Here is a 25,240-nt window from a genome sequence, read left to right on the forward strand (position 1 = left end):
CTAATTCAAAACAGGCAATAAAGACTCTGTGCCTTATTCTGATCTCAGTTAAACCTGTGGAAATGAGAAGCAATGCCAGTGAAGTCAGTGGAATTACACTGGTGTAAGTGAGATCAGAATCAGAGCCTCTATTCTGTGCCAGCTAACTGAAAATCTTATTTTTGCAGAAAATCATGCCATGTCTCACGGAAATGGCTGCCTCACCAAAGGGATTGAATTATGGGAACAATACAAAAGGAAAAAGTAAGGAATTTAAAAAGTCAGAACGAAAAGAGGAAAAAGGAACATAACACTATCTCAAGTGCTAACTGGACTGTAAATGATCAGCCCAGTAGCTATGCTTTATCAGGCAATAAAGTCAAACTGCACAATGACTAAACAACAACTGCTTTCTTGGCTGGTGAAGGCTGCAAGACTTGCTCAGGTGAGGGTCTCAAGTCCTAGACAAGGCGGCTCAGGTTGCATCACCTTCTCATATCCCATATTGAGTGGGATCCCGCAGGGATCTGTCCTGGTCCAATTCTATTCAGTATCTACGTAAACCATTTGGATAATGGCGCAGAGAGTGCACTTATAAATTCTGCGGATGACATCAAGCTGGGAGGCATAGCAAGGGCTTTGGAGGACAGGATTAGAATTCAAAATGATTGTGACAAACTGGTGAAATGGTCTGAAATAAATAGGATGAAATTCCATAAGGACAATTACAACTACACTCAGGAAGGAATAATCAATTGCACAAATACAAAATGGGAAATGACTGTCTAGGAAGAAGTACTGCAGAAAATGGTCTAGGGGTTACAGTAGATCATAAACCAAGTGTGCCAACAATATAATGCTGTTGCAAAAAAATGAACATCATTCTGGGATGTATTAGCAGGAGCGTTGTAAGCAAGACACTAAAAGTAATTCTTCACTTTACTCAGCACTGATAAGGCCTCAACTGGAGTACTGGGCACCACACTTGGGGAAGATGTTGAGAAAGTCAAGAGAAGAGCAACATAATGATTAAAGGTCTAGAAAACTTGACTGACATAGAAAGATTGAAAAAAAAATTGAGTTTGTTTAGTCCAGAGAAGAGAAGATGGAAGGGGGACACAATAACAGTCTTCAAGTACGTAAAAGGTTGTTATAAAGAGGAAGGTGATAAATCGTTCTCCTTAACCACTGAGGACAGGACAAGCAGTAACGGGCTGAAATTGCAGCAAGGAAAATTTAAGTTAGACATTAGGAAAAAACTTCCTGTTCTTAACCACCATTACAGTTAGGAACAAGTTACCTAGAGAGTTTGTGGAATCTCCACCACTGGAGATTTTTAAGAACACATCAGACAAAACACCTGTCAGGGATGGTCTAGATCAAGAGTGCCCAACTTATGATCCATGAGCCATACATGGCCCATCAGAGCATTTCGTAAGGTCCACAGCCTGCTTCAACACAATATAACAACAGCTGATTCATTAGCATTTTGTCATGTTTACATCATTGTGTGTAAATAGACAAGCCTGCACATAGAAACAACCTATCTAAATACATCTGAAACAAGCTGAACTTAAATATGAATCAATACAGGTGACAATTACTCACACTGACGACAACAGAGGTCAGTCTACTCCTATAACTGCTTCCCCGTCTGCAGACAGGAACCACAGCTTATCCCCTAATGAAAAATCAACTCCTTTTCTTCTCATAACTGAATGGCAACATTCTTGAACTTATTATTTTAAATTCTTTACAGTGGGACAAAGAACTGAGGAAGAACTTCATGATTTGGCTCAATAAGAACACAGCACACACACTTTTCTGCTTTGTGTATTTTCATTAGAAGCACTTTATCATTCCCCTCTCCCTAATCCACATGCAAACTAAGTACCTGGTTTGTTTAAATTAGCCAAAGAAACAGATACATGGGCCCCATGCATGTCCCCAAGTCAATGGTATGGGATCAGGGTTATGATGTATATCTGTTAGCACAACTAGGTCCTAAGTAATAGTTACAATATTACAGCCTAAAAATTTTAGAGCATCAGCAAAACCTCAGACTTTATTCTGTGTTGAAAGCTTTCTGAGGAAACACTAAACATGGTAAGGAAGTTGATAAAAGAAATAGGATCTGAAACAAGTCTATCTATAAAAACAAAGAATCACTAATTTTTGTCCCTCCTCCAGCCAAAGACATCTTTTTCTTTCAGCTGCTAGATGCACTGTCATGGCAATACCGTTAATCCAGAAGAGCTTTTCAGCTATAAGGCTCTTACTACCACAGCTAACAGGAGAAGAAAAAATCTGCTTCTAAGGAGGAGACATGTTCTTTTGTAACCAAACAGCAGAATAAAGATACATATACATCTTTCTCAAAATACTGGCTTAGGGCCTGATCTAAAGCCCACTAGAGTCCATAGAAAGACTTTCATTGCCTTCAGTGGGCTTTCAATCACAGCCATCTTTAAAAACTGAGTGTCTAGTTGTGGTTTTAACTATATTGAATAAAAAGGTAATGGTAAAATGCAATTGGCAGATTAGGTACAAAAACTAAGGCCAGGTTCTGCCACCCTTACCTGCATTAAGCGGTACCTTACTTAGCAAGTAGTCCTTCTGAAATCAGTGGAACTCTTAATGGAGTACGGTATTAGTTAATGTGAGCAAGTGTCAGAATTGGGCTCTAAATAAATGTGGACTCTCATCCTTTATAAAACAGGAGGAGAAGCTCCTCATTATTAAGGACCTGCTCTTGTGACTTGTACTTATGCTCAGTTGTATCCTACTTAGAGAGTGGTCTCATTGATTGTATTTAAATCCTAATATGTTTTGAGGTAAAATATGATGCAGATGTATAAATTAACAGGACAAACTCTATTTCACTAGTGACTCCTATTTACCTTTGACCCAACTCTACTATGCTTATAATAATTACCCGACTATTCACAGGGTAACTCAATGACAAAGAAGAGGCTATGCAAACATGAACAGAAATTCATACAATATTACTGGTTTGTGACATTCTATGGTTCCAGTCCTTGGGTTCAGCTCAGATGTACTCTCAGGAAGAAGGTGTGTCTATGACATCTTTATCCTCTCCCAATCCTTGGGGCTTCCAGGGGCAAGTGTTGCCCCAGGTGTAAAGTAAAGCAGCCTCAAGATTGTTCCAGGTTATGGTTCCAAGTGGCATCTGGAGATCGCCAGTGTGCTGCAGCACACCAGCCAAACTCTCTCCACCTCCTCCACATACGTCCCTTATCTGGGGAGATGGGTTGGCATAAGGCTGGATGCGCTGCTTCTACCACACTTGAGGATTCCCTTGCATTATGGGTAATTTTAGCCAGCTTGAATCAGCTTTATACTGTCTGTAGTGAGGTGGAGTGCCTCCCACTGAGGCACAGGGGGAAGGACCACTTTCTGAACCCAGGTGGGCAGAGCCAGGCCATGCTTGGAAGTATAAAGGGCAAGTCCTGGAGCCCAGTTGGGCTGCAGCCGCCAGAGGAAACAGACACCTTCTGCCCACTCCTGAGCCTGAAGACCGAAGGGGAGCTACGCTAAGCTGAGGACTTGCCAAAGTGGCTGGGGTCACCAGTAGACTGAGACATTGAGGAGTTGCTGGAACGGCCACTGGCTACCAATCCTGAGGAGTCGGAGGACACTCAATGGATCCAGTGCAACCTGAGAGGAGGGTAGGAAGTGGCCCAAGGGTAGCTGACCTCAGTCTGGCTGCATCGCTACCTAAACTGCAGTTAGCACGTTGCAGCTGGATTCCCCACTGACCCCTAACTCCACCACTGTTAGGGCTCTGGCCTGGGGCTCGGTGGAGTCAGGTAGGCCCAGGTCCATCTACCCCCTGCCATCCCACCCCTGGGGTGGCAGCCTCCCGTCTCTAAGCCAAAAGCCCCACGTTTGTTGGCCATCTTCTGGAGCTAGAACGCCTGACCCTTTGCTGCTCTATCCTGATTACAGGCCAGAGCCAGACTGTTTGTTGCCCCGCCCTGCCTGAGGGCCTGGGCTCAGAGACACTTTTGCTGCGCTGCCCTGACTACAGGCCAGAGCCATAGATTGTTCAGTGCTCTGCTAATTCCCTGACTGTGGGTGATGTCCATTTATGTAGTGAGGCAGGGCAGCCTCCCACTGAACCAGAGGGGGAGGACCACCGCTAACGCACTACATTGCCACAGTAGCACTAATCAGATTTCACAGGGAGCTCAAAATCTAGCATTATGTCTTACCAGCAAATAACTTGCATGTGAAAAAAACCAATGTGGTTACACAAATCTGGCTGAGGGCAGAATATAGCCCACTGTTCTAATATATGGAGAGTGCATATGCTCAGGTAGAAATTTGATGTACATTTTATGGAAGGTGACTTAGTCCTTGTTTGAGACTTTCTGAGCCCGTTGTTTTCCAACTATTCTAATACTTTCAATATTTTCAATTGTTTTCCTTTTAAAAACCCCTGTACTAAATTATTACATATAACATATGGAGAGAAGGTTGGCAATGCTGCTGGTGACAGATGTGAAGCTGATATGTAATAATGTTATGAACGCTGTATGTGACCTGGTCTGCAAGGGGAAGTTATTGTCTAGAAGGGATAATGGAATGTTTATTATTATGTGTAAGCTGCTGAACGGTCTCTATGCCCAGAGTCTGGATCAGGCCTTTTTCCCTCGGGGCTTCATTTACTGGTGGTGCTACAATCTTCAGCAAAATCCCCAAAATAAACAGTTCAACATTAATCCAACAGCTGCACAATTCTCCTGATCCAGGGCTTCTTCGCCAGAGCTTACATGCCCCTGGCAGCTCTTCCTCAGTCCCCGGAGAGGCTGTCTGCCTGCAAATCTCTCCCCCCACCCCCTCTGCCCCACTCCCTGAGCCAAACTGCTTCCTTGTAGCAAGCCTTCTCAGTTCAACTCTTTCAACCTTTACAGGTATCACCTGACCTCTTCCCTGCTGGGTCTGATTATCCTCTCTACCAGGCCCAAACACTGGTCCTTAATGGCACTCTGCCTCAGAACAGTGCTGGCTAGCCCCAGGCTCACTAGCTCTAAAAAGGGCAGCCTGTAATACTTGAATTCAATGGGGTCGGTACAGAAAGACAACAAAATAGCTTCCCGGATAAGAACATGGAAGCACACACTTAAAATACAGTGGCATCCTTCCAGGCTGTAGGGGGAAGTGACACAGCTCTTCTGTCAGGCTGGGAGTCTAGAGATCAAATGGGTTATAAAGAGTTAAAAAGTTGTCTTGATCCCTGCAAAGGGTGGTGAGTCACCAGGAGCTGTCCTGGGAGCATCAGTGAGCTTTGACAAGGAGACAAGCTGACAGAAAGAGGCTCTGTGGAACAGTGTATAGGAAGCTATTTCTTCCTCTGTCCCCACGTGGAAGATGGTTAAACACCTGCTAAGCCAGACACATGTGTAGCGTGTTACATTGTTTTTATGATATGTTTTCTAGAAATGCTTCTGTTCTAAATAAATGCTATTTTACTTTAAGGAGGCTGTTTGGTCTCTAATTACCACGGTCATTGCCCCCAGAGAGCACAGAACTGCAGGGCCTGAGCCTAAAGCTATGCCTACACTTATGGCAGCATGTAGACGACAGGCGCTACACATGTAGGTACGTGCCACAGGCTGCATCCACACTTGTTACTGTGGTGTGTTGCTACACACTCCAGTAGCTCTTCACTGGAGGACACAGCAGGACACTACACTGCAACAGCGTAGACATGGGAGGGACTGCTTGGGTGTGTAGAGAGCCGTATGGAGTATATACCCTGGGGGTACAGGAGTATAGGGCACTCTACTCACCTACATTGTGCCTCACAGTCTATTTATCACAGCGCGAGTTGGCTGTGCAGCGTGCGCACATGCCGCCCTAAGTGTAGATATACCTTTCGTCAGGCCTGCTGAGGCAATCATGGTTAGTACCTGGGCACTGCCACCTAGGGCCCAGTCAGAATCTGAGAATCACATAATTGATATGATGTGATGGCCCATGGCCTGAGACTGTAGGGGGTGTGTGCACTCAATGGGAATCAGAGGGCCAGTTTGCCTGGTAACTGAGACAGTGCTAAGTGTGTTTGAATAAACTAACTTTCAGAGCCTAAACCCGCTGACAATGTCCTTTGAAGGCTGTTTAATATGCCTGTTGAGCACAACTTTTTTCCTTATTTTGTTTCTGCTCGTGAACGTGTGACCAATTCAAACACTGGGCTTTCTTTGCATCTCCCCCTCTTCTGCTACAGCTTTGTGAGGTTTCTGCACTGCACTTTGTGAGGAGCTCATCAGCCAGCCCCAGGAGCTGTTTTGTACAAACAAATTCATGACAAAGAGGAAGAAAACATGAACAATAGACATGCATGACAGAGAATCAGACAGGATTTTGGTAGCCTCACGGTAAGCTGGAGAGGTGCGTTGATTAGGTGTTCCTCTCCCTGACTTTCTCCCTCCGACTTCCTCAGTTAGTTCCAGGTCAGGCACTTTTAACCTTCCCACTAGTTTTCCCATCAGTCATTCCTCTTGCAGCAACTTTTAAAGAAGGGTGTGTGTGTGTGGGGGGGAATTCAAGGAGGCAAGAAAAGGACCTGATGTTTTAGCTAGAGCCAACTTCTCTGTACACTTAGTCCCTGCTGTTTGTATACTTCCCTCACCAAACATTTTCCTGAGCAGGCATCTGAAAGGGAATGAGTCCTATATTACTCTATCAGGTATGTATACAGTGTTGAGTAGGCAACAGGCCTTTCTTAAAAACAACAAAAACACACCTAAAATACTCGCATGTTTCTATTCAGCCCTTTTGTATTTTACAGAACAAAGAAAATCAACAGAGTTTACAAGACCCAACCAATTTTACCATTGTCCTTGACCTCTTTCTATTCACCTAGACAAGAACAAAAGGTTTTATGTAAAGTCAAAGGAAAAGACAACTAGGAAGAAAAAAAAAAAGAAAGTGAAGAAAAGGGGTGACTCATGGTTGGCCAGCAAAGAAAAAGACAGAAGAAATTCTTCTTTGTTCTTCATTCAGAGTGAAGTTAGAATGACTCTGAAAGCTGCAGGGTGATAGTTACTGCTTTTAAAGAAAAAGTGATGTAGTTGCAGTAATACCCAATCACTACCAAACCCCTTCCTGTTCACATATAACAGTCAATTCATCTCCCAGTTTATAGATGCAAACCCTTATAACTAAATATAATTGGGGGGGAGGGAGGGAGGGAGGAGTTCCCATCCAATACAACTTTGAAAGCTCCAGAAGTCTTGAACATCACTCAGAAGAAACACAAGATACCTAGTTGAAGAAAGGTTTCAGAGTAGCAGCCGTGTTAGTCTGTATTCGCAAAAAGAAAAGGAGTACTTGTGGCACCTTAGAGACTAACAAATTTATTTGAGCATAAGCTTTCGTGAGCAGCTCACTTCATGAGATGCATCTCTAAGGTGCCACAAGTACTCCTTTTCTTTTAGTTGAAGAAACTGGCCCTTAGGTTTAACCTGAAAAGTACAGACCTTCCCCATTAACATGTTTTCCCCCTTCCACACCCTTCCCAAACAAACAAGGCCGGTCACTGGAGGATTTTAGAAAAGAAGCCAGTTCAGGTTCTACCCATTACGTTGTGAAGCTACTAAGAACTGGAAGCCTCTCCTGACTTTCCATGATTTGCAAACCTCATGAGCTATTGTTTTGGTTTGCGAGATTCACTAAAGTAGTTTGCATTTCAGATCTCCCACCACATCTATAATTGAAAATCTTTGCTCACCTCCTCATTCTCCAATTTTTTTGACAAAAAATCTGACTAAAGGAAAGCCTGTATATGGTATTTATCTTTTCATCAGAATTTTTCTATTGACTCTTCCTCTCTGCTAATTTTTCAAAATCTTTGTTTTTCACTCCTCTTACTCTGTGCTCCAGTTTAATCCTTTTTGAAAAATTGGATCTCTCTCAATTCCAAGTGAAACAGGAACTCAAAAACAATGAAATATGCACCAAACTTGCAAATGCTTGACCTCAAGTGGGTTCAAATTTAGGCAGAAAGCATTTCCCCAATCCTAGTGATGAAATGATCAGTTCTTCACACACTCTCCTGTACCTTCTTGTGTGCTAGTAGAGTTCACATTTTCAGCTCAGGAAAGATAACAGCTTTAAATGACAGAAACTGGGCCAAATCATCCCTGGTGACTCACTGATTTCAATCTGGTTATTATTGGGATGAAGATGGACCAGTACCTATAAAATGTTATTGTCCGTAAACTGTTGATCTTTTACTGAATGTTTTAAATACCATCAGCAGACATATATGATTTGGGCAACAAACCCTTGCCACTGGTTTAATGCACTTCGAGAAAAATAATAAATGCTTAAATAAACATTACTAGAAAAACTAAACAAAATTGATTATTTAAAACATCATACATGGAAAACATATTAAAGTATAGACTATGTTTTAAAAAGAAAAGGAGACAGTTAAAGGAATGACAGTCTTTTCTTGTGTTGAAGGTAGGTAGATAGAAATTTACAATTAGGTAAACTCAAAAGAACTTAGCTTCTTAGAATCAAATATGCAAAACCTTGTTTAATATATAAATCATGTTCACTTTGTAGGTACACAAATGTGGGGTTGAGGAATGGACATTTGGGTCAAATTTCAGTGGGATTACCCATCCCTTAATCATCAGGCAATTCATTTTAAATATTTACATGTATTAAATATGCCCTGGTTAATAAAATATACTGTGTAGTTTTAGCTTTTATATCCTACAGAGCAATATGGTACAGTATTATAAACTTTAACAACAAGAAAGGAAACACTGGGTGATTTATATATGGTAAAAAACAGACTCTTACCTACATCCCAAGTAACGGGATTATTCTCTTCCATCTCCTTTTTTCCAATGACATACCAAATGCATGCCATCCAGTGAGCAAGCAATGCAAACATAGACATAAGAAGTGTGAGGACAATTGTGCTGTGCTGGGAATAACGATCCAGCTTCTGAAGAAGACGTAAAAGACGCAGCAATCGGACAGTCTTTAGGAGGTGGACAAGGGACACCTAGGGAAATAGAATTTTCAGCACTGTTGAAATATACTAAACAAAGTCCTGGTTTAGTGGAAGAAAGAAAAAGTCCTCTCCCCTCTCAAGTTCTATAAAATTTCCTTGCCAGACGCACACACAACTTAGTTACTCAGTGCATGCATTAAGCTAAGATTTAGACTCACAAGTTCAAACAGAGGCAAAGCCAGTACATTTTTAAAAATCTGAGTATGTATATATATATTTGGCTGCAGCCAAACTGATTTCAAAACACAGACAGTCTTGATCTTTGGCCTTGCTTTGTGTGCAGCCCGAGGCCTCGGGTTTCACTTAAGTATTGCATTTAGGCACACCCCTCAACCAAAAAACAAAATGAGCCAAACTGACCAAATTTCACGTGGCTCCAACATGAAGAAACAAACTGCCCCATTTTTGTAATAGTTTTTGATTACTGCTAACAAAGGGCCAAACAGTATGATTAAATAAACCACACTGGGCCAAAGTCAATAGCGTTACATGTGGGATAAAAATGATTCAGTAACTAAAGCCTGGGAAAAAAGCGGATGAGCAGTTTCTTCCAAGGTGGATATTAGATAAAAAACATGGCATGTAGTTTGTGCATTGGAAGCAAGAGCACGCTACAGATATTTTGCAGGACAGAGACCAGATAGAACATTACAGGCTCTGATATGTCATTCAAGCACACTATTTTGTAGGGGGAGAGAGCAGTGAAGGGAGGAGTTATTGCTCCATTGCAAAGGAGAGCTCCATAAGGGATTATGCCTCAGAGAAGGTCCTTGTAGTATTTCCACATGATACAGCTTCTTGCTACAGAGAATGCAATGTGCATTAATCTGATTTTGTATTTTTCAATGGATGCAGAAACCAAACAGCTTCCAGAAATTGTGAAAATTTGACTCAAACTTTTAAATCTCCTGCCAAACCCAGAGGCTATTCCAGGTCTCCTGCTTACATTTTACTGTCATTTGTCATCACTATTTACATTCATTTCATATAGTCATAGGAATCTATACATTTTTAAAGACTCATTCTGTGTCTGTCTTGTGTTGGCTGAAAAACACAAATCAAACTGCATATTTCCCTCTAGTACTTCCAGAACATGTGGATATTACAGCAATGGGTGCTATAAAAAACATGAGCAAATCTTTTCATTTTTGACCATTGTTTTCTTATATTAATCCCAGTATGAATTGAAGGCTTTTTGTTTCCATTATCAAAAGTTGACATTCTAAAAGTTTAAATAAAATGGCTCTGTTCACTCAAAACTAGGCCTAGTTTGGCTGATAAAGTTCACAACCTGAGCTGAGTTCGGAATGACGAATGAAACCCCAAACCAGCCATGGGCTTTATTCTGTTCCCGGTTACACCTGTGCAAATCCATTGACATCAATGAAGCTATTTAAATTTACCTGGTGTTACTGACAACAGAATATGGCCCAATAGACTGATGTGACACCACTATAAAACATTAACAACTAATCCTTGATATCGATTTATACTGCAGGCCTCATTATCCCCTGAACTTTTTACCAGTGCCTTCATTGCCCATTATTTTAATTATTTCTCAAGAACCTTCATGCTTTCTCCCATGCTGCCCCCAATACAATTGAGGAAAAAATCCACAAAACCGCTACAGTATTCTCCTTTAAAATCCTTCCTTAAGGACACGGCACTGCAATCAATAATAACTGACAACGGCTAGGCAGTCTGTCTGCATGCGGAGACTGCTGTTTATTATACCAAACAAACCTTTCACTGTCCCCATGTCCTCCTCCCTTCCTTGCATTTGCTTGTTTTAGCCATCTCTTGTCATGTGCTAAGGAGTCAGGGGGATTACTCATATTTGTAAAGTTAACCATGTGAGTAAGTCTGTAGGACTGTGGCTGACAGCTGTAAAAATCTTTGGGGCAATCTTTTTTGTTATATGTATGTACAGTGCCTAGCACAATAGAACCCTCACCTCTAATTTGGGCCTGTAGGCACTACCATAATACAAGCAAATAATGACATATAAATGCTTAAATTCAGATATAGCTGAGATATAAATGCTTAAATTCAGATATGGCCATAACTACCGCATGGCAAAAGTACTGTTAAGATTAAAAAGAATCCCCAGGCATAAGTCATGTTGGTAAAAAAAAATGCTGATTTCCATGTTCATTCATAGGTAAATTGTGACTACATTCTGAACTTTGACCAATTTGTTTTGGTAAAAAAGGGAGAACACTACTGGATATTAAACAATAGTTGAAACAATGCAACATTTCTTTTTATGAGGTCTAGAAAAATATTTCATTTTTCTACTTGGGCTAAAAAGCCCCACATCTTGAAATTATGTGAAAATAAATTTGCACATTAGCATAATAAATCTTAGATAATTACACTGAATTTTCTCATTAGTTATTCCCAGTTTTTTTCTTCTATTGTGTTCAATCTGTCATTGAAAGATCTCAGATGCAAGCAGGCAGCTTTATTTTCTCTATAATAAATTTAGAAAGACAAAGTGAAGAATCAGCACTCATACTTGTGCCAGTGTAGATTTGCTTTGTCCATAAATACAATGCTAGCTGAATTTCTACATTCAGTTAATCAATTTAGACTAGCTGGGTTAACCTTTCCTGTGGAAATGACATAAAGACGAGAGTTTAGCAAAAGGCAGTATAAGCTGAAATAATAGCAGCCTTCACTGCCTTGAACTACTGAGGCGGTTAGGGATCAGAAATGAAATTGCTAAATTTCATACAAAGTTGGAAAGGAATTCTCTTGACTCTTTGGGCTTGATTCTCTGTTGCCTTAGAGTCAGAATTTAAGACCAGAAGGGACACCAGATCATCTAGTCTGGCCTCCTGTATATCACAGGCCACCAACAGAATCTGAATACTAAACCCAACATCTGAAATGAAACCAAAGTATTACAGCCCACAGAAGACCAGACTTATGTGCCACAGGAAGAGAATAGGTGGGACCGAGCTGCACCAGTGCCCCCCATGATGGCAAGGAAATGATTAAGCGAGATATACCCAAATAGTCCTGGCAAGTGTCCCACACCCACACGCTGCAGAGGAAGATGAAGGTGGTCACTACCCAATCTGACCAGGTGGAAAAGACTTTCCCAACCCCAGATAAAGCAAAATCAGTTAGACCCTGAGCATGTGAGCAAAAGCCAGCCACCCAAGCACCTCAGAGAGAATGCTGGGTGCCTTCACAGTCCCAACCCATCCCACCTGATGGCCTGTCTTCAACTGTGGCAATCCCTGATGCTTCAGAAGAAGGAGGTTTATAAAAAGAAATACAGCCCACAATACACTGGGTTGGCAATGGAGAAGATCTCTTCCTGACTGCTGCAGGTGGCTGGCCGAAACACAGAAGCATGAGCTTTTAGGAACATTGGACAAACTAGAAATGAGCCTCAGGGCTGCTGAGCCCTGCTCCCTACCATCATGAGTAACCCCCTCAGACAACCACAATCAAATTTGTCTAGCTCTTTCTAAAACGAATTACGTTGTTTCCCCCCACAACTCCTATTGGGAGTCTGTTTCAGAACCTAACCCCTCTGATGGTTAGAAACCTTCTTCTAATTTCCAGTCTGAATTTGTTCATGGCCAGTTTATACCCATTTGTGCCAGCATTGTCCTTTAGCTTAACAGCTCTCCACCATTTCTGGTATTTATCCCCCTAATGTATTTGTAGAGAGCAATCATATCCCCTCTCAGCCTTCATTTTCACAGACTAAGCAAGCTAGGCTCTTCCAGTCTCCTGTCCTAAGACAGGCCGTCCATTCCTCTGATCATCCTAGTACCTGCATCTGCGCCAGTTTAAGATCATCTTTCTTGAACATAGGTGACCAGAACTGTACACAGTATTCCAAATGAGGTCTTGCACAATAGCAGTAATATTTCTCTATCTCAACTGGAAATGCCTCATGGGCTACATCCTCAGATCATACAGTATTTGCCTTTTTCACATACACATCACACTGGTGACTCAGTCATCCTGTGGCTGGCCCACACACTCAGGTATCTCTCTCCCTCTCTGGCTGCCAACTGGTAAGCCCCCAGCTTGAAGCAGAAATTCTTATTAGACCCTAACTGCATAGCCTTGCACTTAATATTATTGAATTTCAACCCATTTCTGTCATTCTAGGCTTCAAGGTCACCCAGACATTACTGTATAATATTTCCATCCTCCTCTATATCGGTGATGGCTCCCACTTTTGTATCACCGGCAAATTTCATGAGCATACTCCTACTTTTTGTGCTTGTCATTAGTAAAAATACTGAACAAGGTTGGTCTCAAGACCAATCCTTGAACTCTGCTAGTAACCTCCCTGAAGTCCAATAATACATTTCAGCACAACCTGCTGCCTCCTCCCTCTTAACCAGTTCCTTAGCCACCTTACAATTCTTGTACTGATCCACATCTTCCCTAATTTAAGTAAGAATTTCCCATGTGGTACAATGCTTTACTGAAGTCCAAATATATTAGATCTACTGCACTTCCTTTATCTAAAAAGATCAGTTATTTTCTCAAAGAAGGAAATCAGGTTAGCCTGGTATGATCTACCATCGGTAAACTCATTACATTACATCCCCTTTACTATTTGCCTCCATGAATTTAATTATTCTTTCCTTCACAATTTGCTCTAAAGCCCGGCATACTACTGAAGTCTGTAATGACTAATATGTCTATAATGCCCAGATCACTTTTTGCTTTTCTTAAATGAAAGTACTCATATGGTAGTACCCATAGAGATAGATCTATTAAAAATCCTTGCTATCAGACTAGCAATCTCACATGACAGTTTTTTCAGTATTCTTATCTGAAATTATCCATTCCCTCCAGTTTGAGCACATTGAGCTTCTTATGCTTTTCTTACACCTCAGATGTGGTAATTTCCACTTCTAGATGCTCATTTCCATTAGAAGTACTGCCTTCATGCACATATGACATATGATCATCCTTACTGAAAGGTAAAGTATTCATTTAGGTTTTGGGACATACCTACAGTATCATCAATCTCCTTCCCATGCACACTGCTTAATGGCCAAACCTTATCCTTCCTTATTCTCTTTTTATTTCTATAGCTAAAAAAAAAAAATCTCTATTTTAATTTTCTTATCAAGAGCTAATTTATCTTGATTTTTAGCAAATCTCACTTTGTTCCTACATTTTCTAAGCTCCATAATTGTGCTTTCTTTGTGCTCAACCCCTCTTTCCATTTCACACAGACTCTCTGCTTACACCTAAGAACATTTTTAAGGTGGTTATTCATCCATCTGGGGGTGGAGCCTTTCCCTATAGGTTTTCCCCCCTTGCTTTGGATGCAAATTTCAGATAGTTTTTGTATAGTTGATTTAAAAAAATTCCCAGGGTCCTCCACATTTTGCCCACAGTTGCCCACCACTGCTCTAGAATATCTGGTTTGACCTACTGCACCAGTAGTTCCAATTCTTCTATTTTATTTTCCCGACTCACTGCACTCAAGTATAAGCATCTCAGTTTTCTAGCTGGATTAGATATAGTCCTTTCAGTAAATGTAATACCTACCTATTACTCTAATCAATATTTGTATTTTCTTTCTCCTTTCTGTCCATATTCTTACTTTGTGGTATTCCATTATCTCTTACTATATCTTCATTTAACTGATTTTCCTGCTCCTATGCATTGAAAGCCAGGAGTGGAGATTTCATGAGTCTCTCCCAACCTCCTCCCCTTATCTCCTACTTTAAAGCCCTTCTTATCAGTCATGGCAGTCTTAACCTTCTGGACTCAATACCCCAGGCATCTAAGTGAAGTCCATCAGTGGAGAAAAATCCTCTCTCCATAAATGCCTCTCAATGGTCAATAATCCCCAAACATTCCTCATATAGCCCCAAGCCTTGAGCCATCTATTGATCTTCATTATCTTACTCACTTTTGCCCTCTTTTTCTAGGGACCATAAGTATTCCACTGAAAATCACCTGAGCTTCCACTTCTTTGTGTGTCTTTCCAAACCAAGTGTAGTCATCCTTGGTCCATTCCAGTGAGAATCTAGCAGTGTGATTTATCCTAACATGCAGCACAATTGATGGATTTTTTTCCTCACTCCCATCAGGATCCTCTTCAGCCTCATGCACATATCTTGAATCCCAGCTCCTGGCAGACAGCACACTCTTCTGTTCTGTGGATCTGGTCTGGGGACAGGCCAGTCAATTCAGAGTATGGAGTCCCTGATCACAAAGACCTGTCTCTTTCAGGTGCTGGTATGAATTTGTTTTATGTTCTCTCCAAACTTGCAGCCCCCATACATCAGGCTCATTTAGACTGAAGTCCTTGGCTGTCTCTATCATCTCTTCCTCTCTTCTTCAGGGACTTGCTTCCCTTCTTTTCTTCCTCGATATCCCATCTTCTGCCTTTTTCCCCTCCTCATTCCCCAGTGCAACAAATCTTTTACTCAACTAGATATCACCACCACTAGCTATTTTGGGTCTTCTCTCATAAGCTCTATCAGGTGATATTTCATCAATAAGTAGCTTCCATCAGATACCCACTCAAGGATAACATACATAATAGAGCTTCTGCATCCAATCATTTTCTGTATCTCCTCTGTTCACTTTTTAGTTCACTTTGTTCACTTTTTACTGCCTCAGTAGCCATCATTGTATTCTTTTCCTAGACCCTATTCCAAAAAAAACAAAAAAAAACCCCAAAACAAAACAAAACAAAAAAAAACCCAACCAAGACTGCACCTCCAGCACTGAACACAAAACCACCACTCTCCTTTCAGGCCAAACTCCCATAGAAACTCTGTTAGCTGTTCGCCTTACACCAGAGATAGTCATTTACATTAGAACAAATCATGTGCAAAATGAGTGTAGAAAACTACTACTGGTGTAATATTGAGATTTTTGGTTTGGTAGCACTTAACACCAATTTTGCAGAGAGGTAAATAACAATACGAAGTGCAAAGCAGTGCAGCATTTATGCTCTTAGATAAAAACATGTAGGTATTTGGGGAGACAGTGAGTGCACAAGATTAAAAAGTCCTAGGCCTCTGAAAACAAGGCCACTGCATAATAGAGAGAATTCAGAGAACAGCCACAAATATGATTATGGCTGTGAATGGACTGACTTAAATGAGAAGATAAGGCTGGCCAATCCTCTGCCATGGTATGCTCCCTTTGCTCAGCTGAGGTGGTACAGAGGGAGTGAAACCTCCCATAACTCCCCTGCTGGGGATACCTAGGGTGACCAGAGTCACAATTACTTCCTGGGGCAACACAGCTATACACTGTCCCTTACTCAGGGCTCAGAGCTACGGCTCACTATGTATCTTATGGAGAATCACTATTTCAGGGGCCTACTAAGTAATTAGTTACTACAATATTGTCCACAGCGAACAATGATAAAAGGTATGATAGGAAGGACTGATCTGAACTATTTGTATTGCTGTGTCTTCTTTAACAGAAAAAGTAATTGTTGGAAAATGGTTCTCCCCTACAGAATTCATTATGATAAAGATCCCCCCTGTCCCCGCCCCGATTCCAACAGTACTAGTTTTAAAGGAAACATTTTATTCAGATTATGGTACAAACTAAAATAGTCTATTTTTAAAATAATCCTTGAAGAAAAGGCTTTGGAATGGCTCATTCATAAAGAAGTTGCAATGTAAATTTCTGACTGGAAATAAAATTCACTGACATTCATGTTGGTTGGCACAATTACAATGCACTGAGCTAAACTGGACTGGTAGCTCAGGATGCTCAGTGCATTATAATTTTGTTGATGATGAATTAATATGTGAATTAATATATTATATAATTATATTTTAATTTTTGTTCATGCAAATATATGCATTAATTAAATTAAATTAATTTCAAGAGTTTGGCTAGTTTTGCTCTCTAACCTAGGGGGTCTATTCTACCCTCAACCTACGTGTGTAATTCTCAATACTAACAAGAGATGTGTGTGCCCATTCCTGGAGGACAAAATCCTAAGAACTACAAAATACTAAGCATTAAACACCCAGCCCTCTTATGTGAAAAACCCACAGGAATGGAAAATCTCTACTAAAATCTTTCCGAAGTTAGATATTGAGTTTCTCCTGAATGCTCCATTCAAAGCATAAAAGTTTATAACCACGTACGAAGGAAAGAGTCTAATTCTGCCACAAGAAGTGTAGGCAAATTCTATGGAAACCAGGCCCTCTCCTGAGGATATGGCCCTCTCCATCTGTACAGAACACACCTTCTCAAAGAAATGGGGGAAGAGGTACTGAGCAGAAATTGATGATCTGAAGAGCATTAACTTCCATGTGGACTCCTGAAATGATGATGAACCCAGTTTGCCCTTGGCTACATTGATAAGTAAGGCATTTTCAGCACCCAGTTCAGACGTATCCATTGCTGATCCCAGTTGCCAGCACTGGTTAATTTTGCTAAAGTTGGTAAGGCTACAGAGATTTCTCATTTAAAAATGAACAGGACAAAAAATCTCAGAAAAGACCATTTTTACACTCTCTTTATACATTACAAAGAAGCAAAAAAGGCACAAGCTCAATTTATTTTGTCTTGACATTCTATCTTTAATACTGTTCAAAATTCTTCTTCATCTAGCTGACATTTTGTCACTTGGGTAAGAGTCCAACTCACAGTTATATTGTCAGAGGACACTTTGGCTCTGCTTAGTAATTTCTTATGGGTCAAATTCTGATCTCTTTACTCTGCTTTAGTAGCACCTTGCTCCCCCACAAGTCCCACTGAATTCAATAGGGCCACTGCACCACTGACAGGCTTCTTGTCAATTTGATGCCTATGGCTGAGCTGTTAAATACGTTTCAACAACTGTATTTGATTTCTCCCTTTAGTACCTTAGGCCAAAACATTTCACAGTGCTGAAAGAGAAAACAAATTTCAAAGAATAGAAATCATAGAAATGTAAAACTGGGAAGGATCTCAAGAGGTCATCAAGTCCACCTCCTGTGCTGAGGCAGGACCGAGTGAACATAGACCATCCTGAGAGGTGTTTGTCCAACCTGTTCTTAAAATCCTCCAGTTATGTGGATTCCACAACCTCCTCTGGAAGCCCATTCCAGAAAGTTATTCCTAATATTTAACCTAAATCTTCCTTGCTGCAAATTAAGTCCATTACTTCTTGTTCTACACTCAGTGGCCATGGAGAACAATTGATCTCTGTCCTCTTTTAATATCCCTTGATATTTGAAGACAGTTTTCAGGTCTTTTTGTCTCTCAAGACTAAACGTGCAGTTTTTTTCCTTTTCTCATAGGTCAGGTTTTCTAAACCTTTTATCATTGTTGCTTTCCTCTCCAGTTTGTCCCCATCTTTCCTAAGCGTAGCCCCAGAACTAGATACAGTAGTCCAGCTGAGGCCTCACCAGTGCTGAGTATAGTGGAACAATTACCTCCTGTGTCTTACAGATGACACTACTGTTAATACTCCCAGAATATTAGCCTTTTTTGCAGCTGCATCAGATTGTTGACTCTCATTCAATTTATGGTCTATAAACCCAGACCGTTTTCAGCACTACTAGTTAGTCCCCATTTTGTAGTTGTGCAGGGCTGGATTACCTAATAGGCAGACTAAGCACATGCTTAGGGTACCAGCAAAGCAGAGGGCACCAAAAAAAATGAGGTTTTTTTTTTAAAAAATTGATGTTTGATATTTTTTTTTTAAAAAGCATTGGAGTAGTCACCATAGGAAAAATCAGAACTTTGTTAGACTTCCTTACACTCTACTATACACTCTTCCCCCGTTTTTCTGTTCTTTTTTTATTACTTATCCCCACCTAAACCAGGGGGGCATTTTACTAACGTAGATTGAAATAATGCAAGGAAATCAGATCCTGTCCTGTGTTGTGGTTCAGTTTGACCCATTTTTAGCAGGCCATATCTCAAAATATGGGAATGCTGGCAAAGGTAACCCATTATGCTTATCCAAGACGATATGTGATGAACTCACAGAATATCAGGGTTGGAAGGGACCTCAAGAGATCATCTTGTCTAACCCCCTGCTCAAAGCAGGACCAATCCTCAATTTTTGCCCCAAATCCCTAAATGGCCCCCTTAAGGATTGAACTCACAACCTTGGGTTTAGCAGGCCAATGCTCAAACCACTGAGCTATTCCTCAACTCATTGGTCTAATGAGTGACAAAGTTCGTTCAGCTGTTGTGGATGAAATAAGTACTGCTGGGTACTTCAGTTTATCTGTCAACTCTACATCTGATCTTTCACATATTGATCAATAGAGTACTGTATTAAGATGTGTGTCTCCCACAGATGGAAAACCAGTTGAACGATTTATAACACTCCTCAATTTGAAAAGCACACTAGTGAAGAAATGGCAAATCAAGTACTGCATTATCTGTGCCAAGTTTGCAAAATAGATTTCTGGAAGTGCAGAGGTCAATCTTATGACAACGCTGCCAACATGTCAGGGTGTTATCAAGGAACGTGCAGAAGAAGCTTTTAGAACAGAACAAATATGCCATATTCATGCCATGTGCTGCACCCTCTCTCAGTCTTGTTGGCCGCAGGGCTGTTGATTGTTGTCCGGTGGCAGTAAGTTTTTTCAACAGTCCAGTTACTTTATACATTTTTCTCTGCCTCAACACACTGATGGGCAGTTCTTAAAACATATTTGGGCAATGATCATGTGTTGAAATCTCTGATACTCGCTGGGAGGCACATGCAGTGGCAACAAGTGAAATTCTGGAGTCTTACTCAAAGATTGTGGATGCATTAGAAAGTATAGCTGAAGACCAATCACAAAAGGGAGAAACTATTCGAGAGGCAGAAAATGTTGCAAACAAGATGCAAGAACTAGAGTTTGTATTCATGTTGACCATGTGGAATGAATTTTACAACACTTTTAGCACACAAGTTAAGCTCTCCAAGAAAAAGAATTGGATTTGAAAACACGTGCAGACCTCTGTAAGTATTTTACACGTCTTTACTGAATTTCATCTTGTCAATTTCAGATCAATTCTCTAATTTGTTAAGGTTACTTTGAATTCTAATCCTGTCTGCCAAAGTGCTTGCAACCCCTCTCAGCTTGATGACATCTGCAAATTTTATAAGCACACTCTCCACTCCATTATCCAAGTCATTAATGAAAGTATTGAACAGTACCAGACCCAGGACTGACCCTTGAGGGACCCTACTAAATACACACTCTAAGTTTGACAGCCAACTGTTGATGACTACTCTTTCAACCAGTTCTTTCAAGTAGTTGTGCACCCTCCTTATATTAATTTAATCTAAACCACATTTCCCTAGTTTGTTTATGAGAATACAAGAACAAAGAGATTGTAATTTATTTGCTTTTTGTTCACAGAACAGTTCTCCCTCCCCACCAAAAAAAAAGCTGATTTGCAAAAATGAGCCCTTGAGAGAAACACTGTTAATAGAATGCAAGTGTAGTACTCACCACAGTGACATTAAAAGCATAAAGGAGATCAAAGGGAAGTGCAGCAATTAAATCAATGATGAACCAGGTAGTCACATAGTGGATACAAATAGATCTTGCTTCAAATATAACTTGGCCAGACTTGCTGACATAGGTTGTTCGGAAATTTAAAATAATATCTGCTTGACAAAGAGAAGAAACAGAATTAGACATAGGTACTTCCTGCTTCAAATGAACTGCAGTGTCAACAGGACAGTAAGTCTATTTTCCAAATGCTTGGAAAGAAAGACATAGGGTCATATTTTGAAGTCCTTACTCAGTTTTCCTTTAATTCTTACTAAGGGTCTGTTCCTACAAACACTTATGTACTTTACACACCTGCCTAGTCTCATTGAACCAGTCACAGGTGTAAAGTTACTCATGTGTCAGTGTATAAAGGAATGGGCCCTAGGGAATTATTTGCATCGATTTCAAAGGGAGCTTTTATTGAATAAATTTTTTTTAAAAGCCTCTGAAACCAAACCTAACATTTTTCTTTAATAAATCACATAGGCACAGCTATTACAACAAGGCTGTCACTGAGAAAAATGAAGCCACAATGCATGTAATTCAATTACTTTAAAATATTCTTTTATTAATTACAGGGGAAAAACAATTCTTTTTAATTAAAAAAGAACTAATTTATTACAACTTTCTGCTATAACTGCTCAACACAGGATTCCAAAAGAAATATCCTCTTCAACAGTAAACACTTGTTTAAAATAGAAAGTGCTGAGCCATCTGAAAAGAACTGACTGGTGGGGTACGTTGGAGAGATATCAGAAGAAATATGAATTATTTGATGGCTTGCGCACTTTGTGTGTTTCCTTTTCATTGTTTAAGGCTGCATGTTAGTCAACACAGATTCTTTTGACATGGCATGCTAAAACACGTTCCATTTCAAATAAAAGTTCAGATCTTGACAGTTCAGTCTCAATTATTTTCACTTCCCAAAAGACAAAGGCCATATCTTGCCCTTAAGCTATGCACATGGCTTCTACTGATGCCAACGAGAGCTACTGGTATAACTTCTACTGATCTCAAAGGAGCACTGCCACAGATTTAGAGTATTATTATTATTTTATTTTTACAGCACCAGAAATGTGCATGGTTCTTTAAGAATTCTGAGAAGCCTCCCATAAAAGAGAAGTGTGTGGCCCCAGGTAGAAAGGGACAGTGGCAGGGCTGGCTTTCTCCCTGTGAAGACAAAGGGATATAGGGTGGCTTATCTCTGTGGCCTGGTATGCTAGACCTCAGTGGGTTTTCTTGGATGTTTAGGTTCCATAGACAATGTCCATATGTCAGTCCACTATGAACAGACTAAATTACACAGGTATGCTCACTTTTATTGTCAAGTCAAAAAACCCCCCACCAAAATACCAGTGGTTAGTATCTTGAATTATCAGGCAGTTTTGCTCTGAAATATCAATATTTCCTTTCCCTATGTACATGTAGCGTGTGTATTGGGTAGGGTAGTTGTGAAACAAAATTGCACCAACCAAATAAATGATATGAAAAAGTTACAAGGTAGGCTGTAAGTATGTCTTGAATTTTATGGTTCATACTTACATACTCAGTACTCTCCCCCACACACACTCCCACACCTCATACTCCCTCTTCCCCCAATATTTTAACTTTTATTTTTCTTAGCTCCCATTTGGAGGATTGTTCTGTAGTTGGCTCTCTTGTTTTATAGGGAGCTTTCAGGAATTAAACACTTTTCCTCCACAGCATGCACATGGAGCATCAGGTGTTTGTAATTCCTAACTCGTGATAAACTGTTTATCTCTGCCTTTTTATTTCAGTCCATCACAGATGTATGCAATGTCCGGCATGCTTGAGCAAACAGACAGAAACAAGCTCTTCTCAGATATCAAAGTTGAAGTGTAGATTTCCAATGCTCAATGCATAAAGCAGCATTACCCGCAAAGCTATAAGAGAGTACCAGGTGAGCTTTACCCCAACATGTATTTATCTGTGGGCTTTCATATAACATGGACAACAGAAAAGCAAAACTGGACAGTTAAAAGTTTTTCCCCCATGCTTTGATTTATTTGAATTAGAAAATCAAAGAACGATTATATCTGACTGCTGAGGAATTAGTAGGTAGATCTGCTTTTCACTAACGTGAGTGCCAAAGGGGAAACAATTAAACATTTATATTAGCTTAAATGTTTCTTCTTTAAATACATCAAAATATAATTAGAAATCTGTGCAGAGGCAAAATAATTAAACATTTATGTGGTGTTAGAGGTTTCTATTTAAATACATCAAAATATAACCAATAGGTAGCAGGGAAATATTTGAGCCAAACAGCTACTAACCATTATATTAAAATCTGTAATTTAAGGGGGACTGATATAGGTTGTACCTCTCTGGCGTCACCTGTGCGGGATGTGTGTAGAAGACACTCTTGCCCTGAACGTTCTTCTCTGGATGGCATCATGACTGTCATCTGGGTTCCAGACTTGGGGTACAGCTCTCTGGCTGTACCTCTTAGGGAGAGGGGACTGGAGTTGGGTCAAAGTAGTCCAAAAGAAAAAGGTAAAACACTTCCACAGCCTACAAAAAAGTGTGGGCCTCCATGGTCTCATACAGGATAAAAGGCCAGTAGTCCTTGCGAGGAAGGTCTGGGCTCCTTATCTCTTGTATCTCCAGACAACCAAGGCTGAGTCCCAGGGCTCCAAAAAGAAGAGTTAAAAAAAAAAAAAAAAAGCGAGTCCCTGTTTCTCCAGAGGGCTCAGGAAGCTGGTGCTCTCAAGCTGCTTCCCCCAGTAGGAAGTTCATTGCCTAGAGTCAGGGAGCTCCATGCAGTAGCTGTGTTTGCTCAGGAGTACTGCCCAGACTAAGCCAGGATCCCAACTTTTTAAGTGCCCACACTTCTCAGGATTGATAAGCCCTTCAGGTGCTGTGGGCTGAGGCTCACTGAGTCCAGAGGAGCTCTTTAGCCCCCACTTGACTGGGTGAGGGGCTGCCCCTCCACAGAGACTGTAAGATATTTGACAGAGTTTTAATATCTTTGCTGACCCAAAGTGGGTAAAAAAAATGGCAGGGGATTGTTCTAACCTAAACAAAATTCATATAAGAATTGTTGACGAAAGCAAGCCCAAAACAAAGAGTATGTATTGAGTTTGTGTAGACAAATACGCATCAGTTAGATGATCTCCTAGGGTTTTTATAAGTTTACAAATTAGAATGGCAATAGACTTACCATTTCTTGAAATGGTAAGAAATTCCTACCAGACACTATCTTGACTGTACACTTTAATGAGACAGTGACAATTGATCATGCTCTTTCTAGACATTTTAGAGATACTCACAAGCTCTCTCTCATAATTGAGAAGACAATATTTTAGCATTTGAACTTTGAGGAAATTTTCTCATACATCCAGACCATAAACAATTCACAAGGAATCTAAAGATCAGACCTGGAACCATGAGAAATCAGACCATAACTCCAAGACTGACTGTATCCTAGGCAACCTTTAGGATGTAAAGTTTGCAATTCCTGCTACCCTCCTCCACTGTGTCTTTCCGTCCCATCCTATTTTCTCTCTCTTTCTGATTTGTGTCTCTGTGTCTTCTGTTTAATCGTTTCCAAGCTTGGCCAGCTTTGCAAGTGACATAGTTCTATAACGAGAAAGACAAGATGGGTGAGGTAATATCTTTTATTAGACCAACTTCTTTTGGCATGAGGTCAAACCCTGTGAAGCTCAAAAGCTTGTCCCTTCCACCAAAAAAGTTGGTCCAATAAAAAGTATTACCTCTCGCAACTAGGCTCTCATATCTCCTGTGACCAATAGTGCTACAACAATACTGCAAATGTAGTTCCATAATGTTATTTCTATAACCAGCACAACAGGTTGAGACAGTGTAAGTAGCTTTGTTCCAGTACGAAGGAGAACAGAGGAGGAAGCCACAACATACTAACTAGATGTCATCCTACACCAGGGAAAAGAGTCGTGGTCCAGTGGCAGAGGCCTATTTGTGACTAACCTATGCCTGCAATATGAAAAGGAGAGGTTGCTCACTTTGTACAATAACTGGAGTTCTTCCACATGTCTGCCCTATGGATACTTCACTTCAGGTGCACGTGTCCCATGCACCTTTGATCAGAGATTTTTGGTAGCAGTGCCTGTTCAGTCCACACATGCAGTGTAGCTATCCTCATGTGCCATAATAAGGGTATATAGGGGAATGTTGGATAAGCTGTTCTCAGTTCCTTCTCTACTGCAAAGTCTCCTCAAGCCAAGACTCCAAAGCAGAGGGGAAGGAGGGAATGAACAGGAGCTCTCTTGGGGATAAACATCTCAAAAGAACTCCAATTACTATACAAGGTAAGTAACCTCTCTGGAGTAATTTCCACTTCAGGTGACTCCCAAGCAGTATCCCCTTAGAAACTTGGACTAAGACTGTTTGAAGAATTGCAATTCCAAAGGCAGAATCTGTCCTAGAGGTGCGAATGAGAGCATAGTGCTGTGAGAAAATGTGAGCCAAAGCCACTATCTACAGATTTCTGCTATTGGAACATTCCTCAACAGGGCTACTGATTTAGACTGTGACTGGGTACAACGGGCCATAACTCTACAAGGGAGCTTGGAATTTAGCAATCTCATAACAAGATAGAACACAGCCAGAGACCCATTTGCAGAGTCCTTGGAGCTCCTTTAATTCTGTCTACAAAGGAAACAATCTGAGGGAAGCCCTAAAGGGTTTGGTTTTCTTTAGATAGAAAGCCAAAGCTTTCCTGGTGTCTAAGGTA

The 25,240-nt window shown here is 40.7% G+C and overlaps 1 protein-coding gene across 1 annotated transcript in view; it reads right to left on the reverse strand.

Moving 5' to 3' along the window:
• KCNH8 (potassium voltage-gated channel subfamily H member 8) overlaps positions 1–25,240 on the reverse strand; it is a 386,604-nt gene that overhangs the window by 120,953 nt on the left and 240,411 nt on the right. The window contains exons 6-7 of the mRNA XM_048838548.2: positions 20,461–20,618; positions 8,824–9,031 (exon numbers count right to left, since the gene is read on the reverse strand). Of these exons, the coding sequence (XP_048694505.1) occupies positions 8,824–9,031; positions 20,461–20,618 (366 nt within the window). The remainder of the gene's footprint in view (positions 1–8,823; positions 9,032–20,460; positions 20,619–25,240) is intronic.

The sequence above is a fragment of the Caretta caretta genome, chromosome 2, assembly GCF_965140235.1.
Source record: "Caretta caretta isolate rCarCar2 chromosome 2, rCarCar1.hap1, whole genome shotgun sequence".
Lineage (NCBI taxonomy): Eukaryota > Metazoa > Chordata > Testudines > Cheloniidae > Caretta > Caretta caretta.